Source organism: Panicum hallii, chromosome 9 (genome assembly GCF_002211085.1).
Source record: "Panicum hallii strain FIL2 chromosome 9, PHallii_v3.1, whole genome shotgun sequence".
Classification (NCBI taxonomy): Eukaryota; Viridiplantae; Streptophyta; class Magnoliopsida; order Poales; family Poaceae; genus Panicum; species Panicum hallii.
This window is the reverse complement of record NC_038050.1, coordinates 6,342,616-6,357,942: the sequence shown is the minus strand read 5'-3', so window position 1 is coordinate 6,357,942 and position 15,327 is coordinate 6,342,616. Positions and strand designations below refer to the sequence as shown.

General features: G+C 43.5%; 2 protein-coding genes across 5 annotated transcripts; both read left to right on the top strand.

Moving 5' to 3' along the window:
- The first annotated feature begins 542 nt into the window (after window positions 1-542).
- On the top strand, window positions 543-7,007 carry LOC112874990 (SWI/SNF complex subunit SWI3D-like). Of its 3 annotated transcripts, none has more exons than XM_025938643.1 (8): window positions 544-1,113; window positions 2,710-3,251; window positions 3,756-4,454; window positions 4,534-4,700; window positions 4,775-5,049; window positions 5,122-5,319; window positions 6,158-6,354; window positions 6,455-7,007. In XM_025938643.1, the coding sequence occupies exons 1-8, from the start codon at window positions 699-701 to the stop codon at window positions 6,698-6,700; spliced, it is 2,739 nt and encodes a 912-aa protein (XP_025794428.1). In that variant the 5' UTR covers window positions 544-698; the 3' UTR covers window positions 6,701-7,007. The 3 variants fall into 3 exon arrangements, with proteins under 3 accessions (XP_025794427.1, XP_025794428.1, XP_025794429.1); XM_025938644.1 differs by having other exon boundaries at window positions 546-1,113; window positions 5,134-5,319; XM_025938642.1 differs by having other exon boundaries at window positions 543-1,113; window positions 4,775-5,319.
- Window positions 7,008-7,930: 923 nt separating this feature from the next.
- On the top strand, window positions 7,931-14,236 carry LOC112875616 (ATP-dependent DNA helicase DDM1-like). 2 transcript variants are annotated; one of them, XM_025939530.1, is made up of 15 exons: window positions 7,931-8,067; window positions 8,359-8,482; window positions 8,593-9,051; window positions 9,152-9,250; window positions 9,764-10,110; window positions 10,181-10,376; window positions 10,468-10,643; window positions 11,404-11,657; window positions 11,752-11,856; window positions 11,937-12,031; window positions 12,185-12,304; window positions 12,856-12,975; window positions 13,144-13,242; window positions 13,320-13,421; window positions 13,566-14,236. In XM_025939530.1, the coding sequence occupies exons 2-15, from the start codon at window positions 8,381-8,383 to the stop codon at window positions 13,791-13,793; spliced, it is 2,502 nt and encodes an 833-aa protein (XP_025795315.1). In that variant the 5' UTR covers window positions 7,931-8,067; window positions 8,359-8,380; the 3' UTR covers window positions 13,794-14,236. The 2 variants fall into 2 exon arrangements, with proteins under 2 accessions (XP_025795315.1, XP_025795316.1); XM_025939531.1 differs by having other exon boundaries at window positions 13,304-13,421.
- Window positions 14,237-15,327: the final 1,091 nt, after the last annotated feature.

The following is a 15,327-nucleotide window of genomic DNA, read 5'->3' as shown; positions in this document are numbered from 1 at the left end:
TATCCTTATACTATACAAATCGCTCACATAACATGTGCTACAAATCCTTTCATTTTATAAGCCGTGTAGAATCATGAGATGTGTGTTAGAGGTTTTGATGGTAATTCCCGGGATGAATGGATGGTGTGACTATATTTTTGTTGTATTTTATTTAACACGTATTAGAATTAAAAGAGTTTTGAAAAGTTCTTGGTCTACTTTTGAACTAGATCCAAAACATCTCAATAAGATTTAACTAGATCCAAAACTTCTCAGTAAGATTTCTCGATCCAAACACGTACTTGGTAATTTTTTTTAAGTTATACGTACTTGGTAAAAGTAAAAACTCAAAATAAAACCACCGGCCATTCGTGCTGGGCCATTGCTTTGCAATTTGCAAGCAATGAGACGCAGCAAAATGCAAACCGGGCGCCGTTAAAAAAAAATGCACACCGGACGGGCAGCCCGGAAAGGAGTTAGCTGCCGGTGCCAAGGACCCCACCAGTCAGTGAGACAAATGGCTTTGCTATGGGCACCCGACGCCACGTCCCCGCAACTTCACACCGAACAGCAGAGAGGTAGGAGAGCACAGAGAGAAGAAGAAGAAGAGGGGGAGGCGGGGGGGCACTGGTAGGGGCGGTCGGCAGACGCGGCGCGCTCCCCTCCCCATCTCCGGCTGGTCTCGCCGGGAGTAAGGGAAGCGAAGCCGCCGAAGCGGCATGGAGCCCAAGCCGTCTTCGGCGGCGCACGGTGACGCGCCCGCGGCCGAGGCCCCCCGCCGCCGCGGCGGCGGCGGCAAGCGCAAGTCGTCTGGGTCCTCGTTCACGCCGTCGAAGCGGCAGGCCAAGGAGAGGAACGCTGCCTTCCACGTGCCCCCGCACCTGCTGCACAGCGGGCCACTCACGCGCGCCGCGCGCCAGTCGCCGCACAAGCTCGCGGGCGCGCCGCCGGAGCCGGGACCAGCGTCGTCGTCGGCCCCAGCTGGGGATGGGGTGAGCGGCGGGCAAGGAGAGGTCGGTGCGATCCGGCCCGAAAGGGAGGAGACGCCGGCAGCGGAGCAGCCGCTGGTGGATGAGGTGTTCGAGGCCGTCCGATCCCGCGACGCCGGCGTCCATGTGGTACCTACCTTTGCTGGTGAGTCCTCTGCGCCACGAAGACTGATGTGATCTCTCGGTTGGGGTTGTGAATTGTGGATGTTCGCGACCAGTTGTCCAGTTTGCGTCTTGGTAGAGGATGTTGGGTGGAGTTGTTCGGTAGATTAGTCCACTGGAAACCATCCCCCTTTAGCTTATTGTTGTGCAATTTGAATGGTCTTGTCGAAGACCAGCTCATTTTTATGCGTAGTTTGCTTCACGATGTGTTAATTACATGTGTTTTTGGTATATGCGTAGCTTTATTTGGTGGCATACTGCTAATTTAAGTAGTTAACTGATTGAACTTAGAATTTTATAACATGCTGTTAATTGAAGTATTTAACTAGTTTAATTTTTAATTTGTTATATAGCCTCATGCTGCTAATTTTAGTAGCAGTAATTTGCTTTTGAGTTTTCTGCTGCTGTGGGGACTGATCCATTTTGTGTGCTTCTCAGTGTGCATGTAACCAAGGTGAATAGCTGTGATAACTTCTTCAATGACCCTGTATGCGTTTTCTAACTCTAGATGAATGCATATTATCTAACTTATAAATTTATATCTAACTTGGACATAATCAAGGATTTGTAACGTGTACTGCAATAACTAATGCAATCTTGCAGCCAATTTTCATTCCATTTTGAGACTTTTGTTCAGAGTTCCACGCAGTTGCCAGTTTGGCAGTATCCTCTATGTACTATTTTAATATGTTGTCTGATGGAAACAATAAAATGACTTGTTAGAGAGTAAAAGAATCTGATACAACAACAACAACAGCATAGCCTTTTGTCCCAAGCAAGTTGGGGTAGGCTAGAGATGAAACCCAAAAGAAACAAGGATAAGAGAAACACAAAAAAAGACACAAGACAGAAGGTGGAGATAGCGCTAAACAGAAACAGAGACAAAAACAAAGGTCACAGTTCAGGCACGTTGATTACTAGTCTCTAAGCGCTCCTATCCATAGCTAATTCTTTGGAGATATTCCACTCCTTAAGGTCTCTCTTAACCAACTCGCCCCAAGTCAGGTTAGGTTGACCTCTACCTTTCTTTACATTGTCGACCCGCTTTAGAACCCCACTACGCACCGGCGCCTCAGGAGGCCTCCGTTGGACATGTCCAAACGATCTCAACCGATGTTGAATCAATTTCTCCTCAATTGGTGCCACCCCGACCCTATACCGAATATCTTCGTTCAGTAAAAGAATCTGATAGTTCAATAATTTTCCTATCTCTTGTGTGATTGCAGTAGGCCAGTAACTATTTCACACCATGTTAATCAATGTATAACTCCTTATTTCTTCTACTGCACAGTTTAGCAACCTTTTCTATTTCTATAAGATTGTATTTCAATAACACCTTCATGTACTTTGTGCCTTCGTGGTCATTGTCTACTCAATGCATATTAGGATCTTTTTTTGGGTGGAATGAAAGTATTTCAAATATAACTTAGCAGAGAAAGCATTCCACTGTTTCATGCTGAGCTTCAAGGTCCCACCTTCAACTGTATCAGTCATGGTTCTTGCTGTCTTCTCTGCCCATTGTTTAAAGCAATTTTTGCTTGGAAACAAAAAATACAAAAAATAACCCTTTCTTCCACAGGATGGTTTTCATGGAAAGAGATCCACCCAGTTGAGAAGCAGACCTTGCCTTCCTTTTTTAATGGCAAATCTGAAAAGCGGACACCTGAGATATATTTGGCGATTAGAAATTCCATCATGATGAAATTTCATGCCAATCCTCAGTTGCAGCTGGAGTCCAAAGATTTGGCCGAGTTGTCAATGGGGGAGATCGATGCTCGGCAGGAAGTCTTGGAGTTCTTGGATCACTGGGGCTTGATAAATTTTCACCCTTTTCCACCAGCTGGACAAGAGGAGAGTAAGCCTGAGGAGAGCCAAGACAATTCTCATGATGAGGAGAAAGCTTCTTTGATCGAGAAGTTGTTTAAATTTGAACCAGTTCAATCATATATGATGCCTTTACCCAAGAAAGAAGATGTGGGAGCTCCGCCCCCTCTGCCTAGCTTGTTTCCTGATCCTGTACTTCTTGAAGATGTAGTTGCAGCAGCTGAGCCTTCTGTTGAGTACCACTGCAACTCCTGTTCAGTTGATTGCTCGCGGAAGCGCTACCACTGTCGGACCCAGGTTTGGATTTTTTTTAATTCAGTGCTGCAGTCCCTTCTGAAACTTTGCTGTATGTCTCATCACCTTTGTGTATACTCCTAGCACCTATATATCTGCACTTTGGGTACACTTATTAGCACTCGTTTGGTATAGTATATGGAGATGCGTGCTGTATTATTTGTAAGCTGATTGGAGTTCTTGTATACGTCTTATTTTCTATCAGTGTTGTTTTCTACTCCTTTTCCCAAATTGATTGGCAACAGCTATACGGCATAAACAACAACCATTAGATCATTGGATATGGAATTTGGATGCCAGTAACCTGCCAAAATGCTGATATATCTTATGCATTACAGAGATCTGTCAACATTAACTTGATGCGACTTTAATACTTCTCTGTAGCCAATACTGCTTACCTTCATTCTGAAGTCAACCTTTTTCTTGTTACTGCTGTTGTTTAAGAGAGAAACAGTTATGTTTTAAATCTGACGATCAGTAGTATTGATCTTTCATTCATTTCTACAGGCAGATTTTGACCTGTGTTGTGATTGCTATAACGAAGGAAAGTTCGATCCAGGCATGGCCAAAACCGATTTCATCCTCATGGATTCTTCAGAAGTTTCAGGTGCTAGTGGTACTAGCTGGACTGATGAGGAGACCTTGCTTCTTTTAGAAGGTTTAGAAATTTTTGGTGGAAAATGGGCTGAGATTGCTGAACATGTTGCTACTAAAACAAAGACGCAATGCATGTTGCACTTTCTTCAAATGCAAATCGAGGACCGCTTCCATGATGCCGAAGATATTAATCAAAACATCCCAGGAAGTACAGAGCAAGTCACAACTGAGAAAGGCATTGCTGAAACATCTGATAAGATGGACGTTGAAGATAAAATGGAAGGAAAAGATACTGCAGATGAGAAGGCATCAGAGAAAATAGAGGGCACCTGTGAAGGACCGAAAACTGAAGATGCAAGTGCTGTCGAAAATAAAGATACTCAGAACTCAGTTAGCAAAGATTCAGCTGCATCTCCAAACACTGAAGAGCCAAAACAATCATCTGATGAGCAACCTACTGTAAAGGAGAATTCTGCTGATGTCGACACTTCTGGTGAAAAACTGTCGAATGTTGCTATTGATATCCTAAAATCTGCGTTCGAGGCTGCTGGTCACAGCCCAGAATACGAAGGTTCATTTGCTGATGCAGGAAACCCAGTTATGGCACTAGTAAGTTCTTTTTACTATTTGTTCTTTTTACTTATCTGTACAGTATGTACTACCCAAGGCCTAAGATATGTCTCCGCAGGCAGCATTTTTAGCTGGCATTGTGGAAGATGATAGCGCTACCACTTCATGCCGTAGTTCCCTAAAAGCTATCTCTGAGGTGTCTCCTGCGCTCCAATTAGCTAGTAGGCACTGTTTTATTCTTGAGGAACCACCAAATGATCTGAAAGACATTTGTGTTAGTGTAAGGTAAGCAATGCTTGCAGCTATCTTACACAGAAGTGCTCACAAGAGTTTTCTGACGATATAAATGAAATTTGCAGTAATAAAAATACAGATGGTGATCAAACAAAAGATGAGGAGATCACACAAAATTCAGTTGATACTGAGAAAAAGGAAAACAATGAGAAAGAAGATAATTCTTTATCTGTGGAAAAGCATAATAATTCATCCATCTCACAAAACGACAACCAAGAATCAGACGGTAAGAGTGTCTCACGTGATGATTGCCCCATAAAGGAAGCCAAAACCAATAATGCCAAGGAGTCAGGTGATTCAACTGCTACTGTGGATAAGAGTGCAACCGACAATGCAAAAGGTTTGATAAGTTCCATGAAAGGTTCAGTTACTCTCGATAATATGACTGAATGTGGTTTATTAGCTTCACCAGTGGTTGTTGCAGGAAGTAATATAGGTGCAAGTAATCCTAAACAAGTAAATGACAAACCAAATGTTGAGGTGGAGGCTCCTGATGATTCATCTTTAAAAGGGAAGAACCGGCCCAATAAGACTGAAGATGCAGTTGCTACACCACCCGCCCAACAGGACAATAAGCAAAGTGAAACATTGGAAAATGGCAATATGGGAGGTACTTCATCTGTTTTTTCTCATCGAAACTATTTGTATGAAACCAGTAAAGGATAACTGCGCATTTTCATTCTGTTTCAACTAAAACTTCTTTATTGTTTGCTGCTTTTTCTATAAAAGAGATACTTCATGGCTTTTATTGAAAGGACATAGTGGAGCTATTATTTACTAGTATGGATGACCCACTGGTGACTATTTGCCTATACAATTCACCAGTGACTAATTCACATGTTAAGCATATTGCTGACTTTACTGGCTAAAATTCTATATTTTACAATATATCCATCATCATTTGCTAGCCTGCCAGGCTGCCATTGGATTGAGCTTTATCTGAGCTGCCGTAGATAAATTCAGAATTATGTGCCTTGCTAATTGCTTTGCTGGTACTGCATGAATATGTTCCTGATTGACCATCATGACTGACACAAAATACAAACACCTAATGAATAGTTCCATTTTCCAAAACCTTAACGAAGTAAATCTTCTGTTGCTAGTATGTGTTTTCGTATGGTCAGTCAGCCCTCCATTAGAAAGCAAGTGCCTTTGGGGTTTGTGTGTGTGGGGTAAAAAATTTTGAACTTCCAAAAATATTTTCGTCTTTCTCTCCATGAGTTTGGTGATTACTACATGAGCTATTGCCTCTGCTATTTGTCCACGATTTTCCATACATCGATGACATCTGTTCCATACGTATCCTCCCAACCATTGGAAAACATATAGCAAGTTTTTACCAATCACAGTGAATTGAACACATTAGGGGGAAGGTCAGAATTCTGAAAATGGCTCAGGCTCCATCCTTTATCAGCTGATTCCCTTGCTCTATGATGTCTATCTTGCAGAACCTAACAACATTGAGAGTGTAGCTGCCAATGAAGAGAAGGGCTCTATAGTTACCGCAAACCAGAATGATTCCATAACTAGGCTCAAACGAGCAGCAGCCACTGCTATATCAGCAGCTGCTGTGAAAGCTAAATTTCTTGGTGATCAGGAAGAATATCAAATTCGAAGGTTGACAGCACTGATGATCGAAAAACTGGTAGTGTGAAAATCCTGATCATGGAACCATACCTGCTTCGTGTTGTGTGTTCTACTACTTATAACTGTGATTCTTAAATATGATTCTTCATTTCATGCAGTTTCAAAAAATAGAAGTGAAGATGTCGTTATTTGCTGAGATTGAGCAGGTGGTCCTTCGAACAAGAGAGTACACGGAGAAGACCAGGAAGAAGCTCCTATTGGAGCGAAATGCGATAATTGCAGCTCGCATGGGGGCATTGCCATCTAGGCCAAATCAGCCTGGTGTAGCTGGAAACAGATTACCGCCTGGATATGGCAACCCCGCTGTACGGCCGCCAAATGCAATGCCGCGGCCCAGCAGCTGAGGAAATCCAGATTCCAGACTCCTAGTGACCTATACTTCATTCTTTTAGAAGCATACCTGAAAGACTCAAACCTACCAGCTTGTTGTAGCATTTTTTTAGAAAGTACATTGTACAATTGTCTGTGTAACTGCTGCCATGAAAATTCACCATTTTTCGCTTGAATTTTCGATTGTACTTGCTTTTCGGGACGCCATAGCTCCACAAAGATTTTAAACCTTCAGTCAGATATGGTCTATGTTGTAAAATAGAGAATAATTCTTATCATATTCTGTGATTGGAGTATGCTTCCATTCCATCAGATTTGATCTATGCTGCACATTGTAAGATATGCTGCTAGTAGCTACGCTTCACCTCCGTAAGCTGCATTTTTGCGTTGTTTGTACCGTGGAAACTCCATAGTATACATGTAAATTTCTCTGGAATTCCGACAAATCCTTCAGCTCGAACTATGAACAAATTTTACAGTGCTCTCACTGTAGCAGCCGAAGAGCTGAACCGGATACTGAACTCCGGCTTCTCGCCGGCCGGACCCAGGCTTCCAACGGTCACAATGCCCATTTACTCCGCCGCAGCCATCGAAAAGACCAAAAGGAGGCCAAAGTTTGAACGCGAGGTCGGCTGAGCCATACCTAAACCTGGCCGTCCTTTGGCTTTTCACCCGGTCTGCCCAATCGCTTGCACGGTAACAGCACAACACGCCACGCACCATCCGCCCGTGCAAACCACGTAGACCCGTTCCGCCGCGGTTTCAGCGGTGACCTCCATCATGACCCACATGTCAGTCAGACACGGTCCATTGGACCTGACCTATTTGGCGGGGAGGCCGTACCATCCCCTTCTGCAGAGATCGAGGCAGGCAGGCGCCCGTGCTTCCCATTTACGAGCCACGATCTCCACGAACAAGGGGTGGCTGTTGGGACCTGTCACTGACACGTGGGGTCGGGAGGTGGACCCAGAATGGCAGTGGAGAGACAGCTCAGGAATGGATGTACACGTATTCCTGCAAGTGAAAGCACCGTCGCCCAGCAGGAACGCCGTTTGAAACATTGAATGGCCCCCGGCGACCCAGATTACGGAAATACCCCAAGCACGGCCCGCTGCGTACGCGGGCCTACCTGAGGAAATATGCCCTCAGTGGCATAAGAGGAAATAGAGGGGGAAATCGAGGGCCATTCCGCCTTCCGCTCCTCGAACTTTCCCGCCTGAAACCCTCTCGCCTCCCAAGAGCCCTCGCCGTCTACTAAAACTTAATTAAGGCCACTGCTCGTGCTCTCGTCCTGTTCCTCTCCCCACTCCCACCATTTCTCGGCTTCCCCTGATTTTTTTATTCTGATAAATTGTCTGTGCTTGGGGAAGCATCAATCAAGGTATTTTGTTTTCCTCTTCGAGTTTCTCTTGTTCGGATGTTCATCCGGGAAATGGCATTTTTTTTGTCTGAATCCCCACTGCGGGAGTGCAGATTCTGCATGCTTTTTCGGACTCTCCTAATTTGAGTTGCTAGTTTGGTACTCCTGATTTAGGTTCTATCTCTTGGTTTGAGGTGGTACTAATCTGATGAAGCTGTGATGAAATGGGTTTTAGGGTTTTAGATCGATCGATGATTTAGGTTTTTTAGATCGATCGATGATTTGGGATTCTTTTCTGAAACATTTCGGCAGGGCCTGATCTGGTGGGAGACCCATGGTGGAAGGGATGGTAGTCGCCGTGCCGAACGGGGTGAAGGCGGAAGTCGCCCCCGCCGCTGCCACGGCAGATTCTCCTAAATCCGTTCTGGAGGAAGAGGTGATTTTCTGGCCTGCAGATTGGTGCATTTTGCGTGCCCAAGCTTTCCAAACATTCCTACATTTTGACCTGAATGTAGTTGTTGACACTATGTTTTTGTGTAAAATCAGAAAATTTCTGACCCCAAGAACGGGAACGCCTCCCTTGCCACTGAGCCAACTAAGCAAGAGGAGAGCTCGGATGATTTTGTGGATGCAAGCTCGTCCCTGCCTGTTGATCTTGAAATCGATAGTGCTAGTAAGCACCCTGTCAAGGAGGAAGAGCAGCTTCTGGAGCCCGTCAAGGAGGAGGAAGTTGATGGTTTCGTGGATGAAAGTTTATCTATGCCTATTGACCTTGAGGCCAAGAATGGCGATGCATCGATGATCACAGAAGCAATGAAGAAGGAAGAGGAGCAGCTTGAGGAGGTGCGGATTAAGGCAGAGGAAGAAGAGGAAGCCAGGAAGAGGGAAGAAGCTACAAGACTTGCTTTTGATCCTGAGGCTAAATATAGCAAGTTAGATGAGTTGCTGACGAAGACGCAACTCTTTTCAGAGTTTTTACTCCAGAAAATGGATCAAATCGCTGATGTATGTGTCTCTCATGGTGCTGGCAGTTTTTATGTTTCTTTGCATTAGTTATTTTTGTTTCCTTGCTGACGATCAATGCCATTACCTGTTTGTTAAGCAGGAAGTTGTTGAACCTCAAGCTGAAGAGCCACCGGCAGAAGAAAAGAAGAAAGGACGTGGCCGGAAGAGGAAAGCTAAAGCTGTGCCCCAATACAATGATGTGAGTGCAGGATTCATTAAATTATCCCTGTCTTTTGTAATTTTTGAGTTTAATGTTTTCTATAGATGGATTATACGGATGTTACATTGGACATATAATTACTAACTACAATAATATGTCTCGTCTGCTCACTTGGACTTCCACCAATAGCATGTTAGTTTTTCTTTTTGTATGGGAATTATGTTAGGGATTGTGATGTGCTGGCCACGTTTCAGTTGTAGCATCTTTCTGTTATACTGAATAAATTCTGAAAATATAGTTGAATGCTGTTCAAGGATGGGTTCAGCACAGGTACATTGGTTTGTTTGATTTAGACTTCTTGATTTCTTCTGATCTAATGGCTATAGAATTATGGAACTTTTACACATATGTTCTGGTCTTCTGGGGATGATCTGCAAGCTAATAAACAAGTAAAGAAGGATCAACAGAAAATTAATGTTCACAGAATAAAGCATTAAGTTTTGTGTTATTTCTGTTCTGACATCCATAAATATTAAATAAAATATTTTTCAGAAAAAGGCTAAGACGGCAGTGGCAGCCATGCTTACAAGATCTCGTGAAGAACGCCTTGCTGACGATTGTACTCTCTCAGAAGAAGAAAGGTGGAAAAAAGAGCAAGCCAATCTTGTGCCTTTAATGACTGGTGGGAATTTGAAGTCATACCAGATAAAGGGTGTGAAGTGGCTAATTTCATTGTGGCAGAATGGGCTCAATGGGATACTGGCTGACCAAATGGGCCTTGGGAAAACAATCCAAACAATTGGATTTCTTGCTCATCTGAAAGGGAAAGGAACGCATGGTCCATACATGATAATTGCTCCTTTGTCCACTCTCTCGAACTGGGTGAATGAGATCTCGAGGTAATTATCTCAAGGCATTCTATTAGCGTCCTTATCACTGATGTTCTAACGATGAGACACTTAATTCCAGGTTTGTTCCATCTGTTACTAGTATCATTTATCATGGAGATAAAGTGGCCCGGGCTGAGATAAGAAGAAAATTCATGCCTAAAACTAAAGATGCTGTTAGCCCTGATTTTCCGATAGTAGTGACTTCATATGAGATGGCCATGTCAGATGCAAGATTTCTTGCTCACTATAAGTGGAAGTATGTTGTTGTGGATGAGGTGATGGGAAAAGCAAATTCTATGAATTATTACCTTTGTATGGCACTTTTCCCTTTTTTGTATTTACATGTCAGTTATATGATTTCTGCAGGGGCATCGTTTGAAAAATTCTAAGTGTAAATTGTTAAGGGAGATAAAGCGCATACCAATGGATAATAAGCTCCTTTTGACTGGGACACCCCTTCAGAACAATCTTGCAGAGCTGTGGTCACTACTTAACTTCATTTTGCCTGATATATTCTCATCACACGAGGAATTTGAATCATGGTATGGTTCGCTGAATCACTTCATCTGGCAACCAATACCATTTTAACTTCTTATACATGTTCCATTTGTAGTCTCAGCTTCAACATTTTTGCACTCATCTTACTGATGGCAATCTTGAGGCCTTCTTGCCTTGTATTAATACTGATAATTATTTAATCAAACCTTCCAATGTGCCATTTTGGCTTCGCTTTCATTTAGCTTGCTCTGCTATTGATAACTTTGATAATTTTGCTTGGTCACTGTTCAGATTCATATTGACTGTTTTGTGGTTCAGAAAACTATATTTGTGTGGTAAACCAATTGCAATGCAATCTGCTGAAGTACCCAAGTGAATTATCGGTTTCATATCCATGCTTCAATGTACATGGAAAGATTTTGAATTAATAAAGCCTAATAAATGCTGTTTGTTCCAATTTTATGCTTGGGATGTTTTGCTCATAAGACTTTCACTTTAGTTGAAATTCAATTTCATGGGTTAGCAGACTTATGTGTGCTGATTTGTATTGTGCATCTACACGTCATATCTTCTGCAGCCTCTATTAAATGTCAACAGAGATTCACAATGCATTTTTTGCCCATTAATATTCGATTCTGACATGCTACTTACTCAAATCCACTTATGGTTCAAAGTAATATTCCCATCTTTCAGAGAAATAACAACTAAATAGCTGGATTATAATGTTGCAATTGTTGCTAAGTATTCCATGCATTATATTTGACTCGCTCTGCCTCTGTTGTGGTGACACCTGTTTTCTTAAAGGTTTGATTTTTCTGGAAAAGCAAGTGAAGAAAAAGAAGAAACTGAGGAGAAAAGGAGGGTTCATGTTGTTTCAAAGCTTCATGCCATTTTGCGTCCATTCCTTCTAAGGAGGATGAAAGAGGATGTAGAGCAGATGCTTCCACGAAAGAAAGAGATAATCATTTATGCTAACATGACAGAACTTCAGAAGCGAATCCAGGATCACTTAGTTGAGAAAACATTTGATGTCTACTTGAATGAAGAATCAGATATTGGTATTACAGTTACATATGTTCATCTGCAGACTTACAGTCCAGCATGTGTATAAATTAATAACCCTGTATTCTGACAGGTTTTTTTGTACTGTAGTGTTGCGGAGACCTGGCATTAAGGCAAAGCTAAATAGTCTCTTTATTCAACTAAGGAAGAATTGCAGTCATCCTGATCTTTTGGAAGCTGCATTTGGAACAACAAGTTTGTCTACTTCTCAATTATAATTCTGTGCTTGTTTGCTGATCTCTCTTTACATTAATCATGTATTTTTGTTTTTGCAGTCCTGTATCCACCTGTTGATAAGCTTCTAGAGCAATGTGGCAAATTTCAGCTTCTGGACAGATTACTAACTTCGCTACTCGCACGAAAGCACAAGGTATATGGTTTCTCCTCTTCTTGTGTTGTGTTTTACGCTTTTAGCTGTGTTTATATCCAAGCACACATTAACTTTAGTTCAACCACAAGTTTGTCTTTTTTTTTCCTTCTAATTTTAGATGTTAACTTTAGTTCAATCTGTATATATTTGTAGGTTCTAATATTTTCACAATGGACAAAAATTTTGGACATTATTGAGTATTACCTAGATTCAAAAGGCCTCGAGGTTTGCAGAATTGATGGTAGTGTTAGTTTGGAAGAGAGAAGGAGGCAGGTAATGTGCTAGCCTGTGCAAATGTATTACTATTTTTCTTTGAGGATCTTAACTCTGAGGAATTGCATTATGCTTAGTTGTATTTTGCTGGGATTTTTTTGCAAATGTACAAAATTTGGAATGTGCCATGACACCACCATCAATGACTTCTTACTTGCACTGTTCCGAAGGCACTTGTTGAATTGCACATTCTTGAAGTACAACTGAGAGCCCTTGGTAATCGTATTTTTGGTGATTGACATACATAGTGTAATGTTGTTTTCATGATACTGCCTGTGTTTCAGCACGATTGTAATCAAGGGATCTCAATTTCCCATGTCTAAAAGACGCCCATGTTTAGCTAATTGTTTAGTTGGTCATGGCATCACATTTCCCCTGCAGCCATGATTCCTTAAAATCCGATGATGTAGAACAATTTCTGTCATTTGGTGAACACTAAAAACTAGCAAGCTGCATTTTAGTGCATTTGTCTTGCACCTTATTTGCTTCTCGGTTATTGTTTGTCTGTCTTCACTTCACAAAACTCATTTGCTACTGTTTTTCCATCGCAGATAGCAGAATTTAATGACTTGAATAGCAATCTGAATGTCTTCATTCTGAGCACACGGGCTGGCGGGCTTGGTATCAACCTTACTTCTGCTGATACTTGTATCCTATATGACAGCGATTGGGTAATTTTCTATCATTAGTGTTGTACTCCATGAACCAAAATGTTTGTATGTTGGCATGTTAAGATGTGTTATTGCTGACTACATTCCTGGGCTCTTGGTTATTCATGTAGCTATGTTTCTCATTTACCTGTTAGTTCTAATTTGCTGTACGTTTTCTTCATCCTTCAGAATCCTCAGATGGATCTGCAGGCCATGGATCGATGCCACCGGATTGGTCAGACACGCCCAGTGCATGTATATAGGCTGGCAACATCACATTCTGTTGAGGTGCGGTTCAATGATCTGTATTTTCAGATTTGTTGCTTGGCCTACTCTCAGGTTTGCTCAGCTTTGCGTCATTGCAGGGGCGGATCATCAAGAAAGCTTTTGGGAAGTTGAAACTAGAGCACGTAGTGATAGGGAAGGGACAGTTTGAACAAGAGAGAGCAAAACCTAACGTCTTAGAGGTAATAGGTTCATCCCAACCCTAAGTATATATAAAGCTAGTGACGGTTTTTTCTTCAGATTTGCAACACCAAAGTATTGGGCAGCAAACAAAGTAAATGCCAATGAGAAAATTGTAACTGACACAATTTTCCATGTTAATGCAGGAAGGGGAGCTGCTGGCACTGCTCAGGGACGAGCAGGCCGAGGAAGACAAGATGATCCAGACCGACATCAGCGATGAAGATCTCTTGAAGCTGATGGACCGGAGCGACCTGTCAGGACCGCCTGGTGCTGTCGACGCCGCACCACTGATCCCTCTGAAAGGCCCTGGCTGGGAGGTCGTGGTGCCCACGAAGAGTGGCGGCGGCATGCTCTCGTCGCTCACCAGCTGAGCGCTGGTGCTGTGTTTTGGCTGCACATCAGGCGATATTTTTCACATATGCCCTGGAAAAAACTGTTGAACGGGGTGTTGCGCCTGCAGCAAGTGGATTAGGCGATGTTGGGGTATAGCCCCTGGAAGCTGCGTTCTGACGTGAGCTGTGTGCTCTTCTGGTGCTGCATTTGCGTTTGCGGCGTGGTACATGCACTAGTTGGTGGTGGAGCCTGTAAACCTCGAAAACAGGTTTGGATGCCTGTGTATGGTACCAGTGTAACTTGGGCAAGGTTGTAGGTTCGGGCGTTTAAACTGTGATGCCTTAGAGCACTTACATACGGTGGCCCTTTTGAATTCACTTGCCAATGCCACGAATTGAAAGCCAAGGCTCATTGCTACAAGGCTGAGAAATGTAAACCATGAGGCACAATGAGGATGTTCCAGGCGTTAGCTTTTGCGGCATCACAAGGTTTGGAGTTGTTTGTGAAGCTGGGAGGTGGATCGCGGCCTGATTATGGCGGCCGTTCCCGGCGGACGCAAGTTCAGGACGTTTTCTGGAGGGCCGTTCCAGGGTGTTTTCTGAAAGTTTTTCGCTGAAATGAAACAGCTTTGCAGGATTTTACAGGGAAATTGTTGGCACAATGAGAAGAGAGTGAATTCAGGTACGTGTACCAACCGCTGCACATCTGCCTGTCCGCGCAGATCCGATCAGTTGCTTAAAATCAGCCATACACAGAAGCTGATTCTGGCCAGCATCAACACCCACGATCGATGCTCCAGGTTATTCCGAGCCGCTGCAGCCCACAAATATATACTGCACCGGCTAATTCAGTCACCAGCACGCATGTGAGTCCAAGTCCAAGCAAAATGACAAAACAGAGGGGAGACCAACCAGAGCAAGGACAGGCAAAACAGAGAAGAAAGCAGAGCAAGAACAGGGGAGAAAACAGAGGCAGCGAGGCACACCACAAAACAGAGAGGATGAGGAGGAGAAGAAACAGAGAGAAGAAACAGAGGAGTCGAGTGGAGGAGTCGCGCTCCCGTCTGAAAAGTCTTGAGCCGGTTCATGGCGTGAGCCCACCTGTCGGCTGCAGCATGCATGCATGCAGGGCCCTCAAACCGGGCGAACGAATCTTCTTCTTCTCCCTGGCTTCCCCTGCCGGCCCACTCCTCAGCGGCCCAGCATGCTGCATGCCGGCCAGGCTACTAATGATTCCTGATCATGCATCACCAAGTTCAACCGCAAGTTTAATGAATAATTTGCCGAATAATCACTGCAACATCAACGCGTCTAGTCCACAGGACACCAGATCATGCAATGCCACTGTTTTGTTGCTGCCATCATCTGCCTGAAACAGACAGCATGCAGGAAGAATATACCATACCACTCTCTGTCAGTGAAACATGAGAACTAACTGCTAGCACCAGCAGGGGGGCAAACCTGAAGCGCATGGCGACCCAGTTCAGTCAGGGCCGGCACGGATAAACATCCGCGCGCGATCCACGCTTGGCTGTACCAGCAAATCTGATCATGGTCAGTCAACATCCGGAGG

What these genes read in the sequence shown, in the direction of transcription:
- LOC112874990 (XM_025938642.1), top strand. Translation starts at nt 699, where the DNA reads ATGGAGCCCAAGCCGTCTTCGGCGGCGCACGGTGACGCGCCCGCGGCC. An exon ending in TGTGGTACCTACCTTTGCTG is followed by an intron (nt 1,114 to 2,709) that starts GTGAGTCCTCTG and finishes TTTCTTCCACAG; the next exon opens with GATGGTTTTCATGGAAAGAG. An exon ending in GACATTTGTGTTAGTGTAAG is followed by an intron (nt 4,701 to 4,774) that starts GTAAGCAATGCT and finishes TGAAATTTGCAG; the next exon opens with TAATAAAAATACAGATGGTG.
- LOC112875616 (XM_025939530.1), top strand. Translation starts at nt 8,381, where the DNA reads ATGGTGGAAGGGATGGTAGTCGCCGTGCCGAACGGGGTGAAGGCGGAA. An exon ending in AATCCGTTCTGGAGGAAGAG is followed by an intron (nt 8,483 to 8,592) that starts GTGATTTTCTGG and finishes GTGTAAAATCAG; the next exon opens with AAAATTTCTGACCCCAAGAA. An exon ending in AAATGGATCAAATCGCTGAT is followed by an intron (nt 9,052 to 9,151) that starts GTATGTGTCTCT and finishes TTTGTTAAGCAG; the next exon opens with GAAGTTGTTGAACCTCAAGC.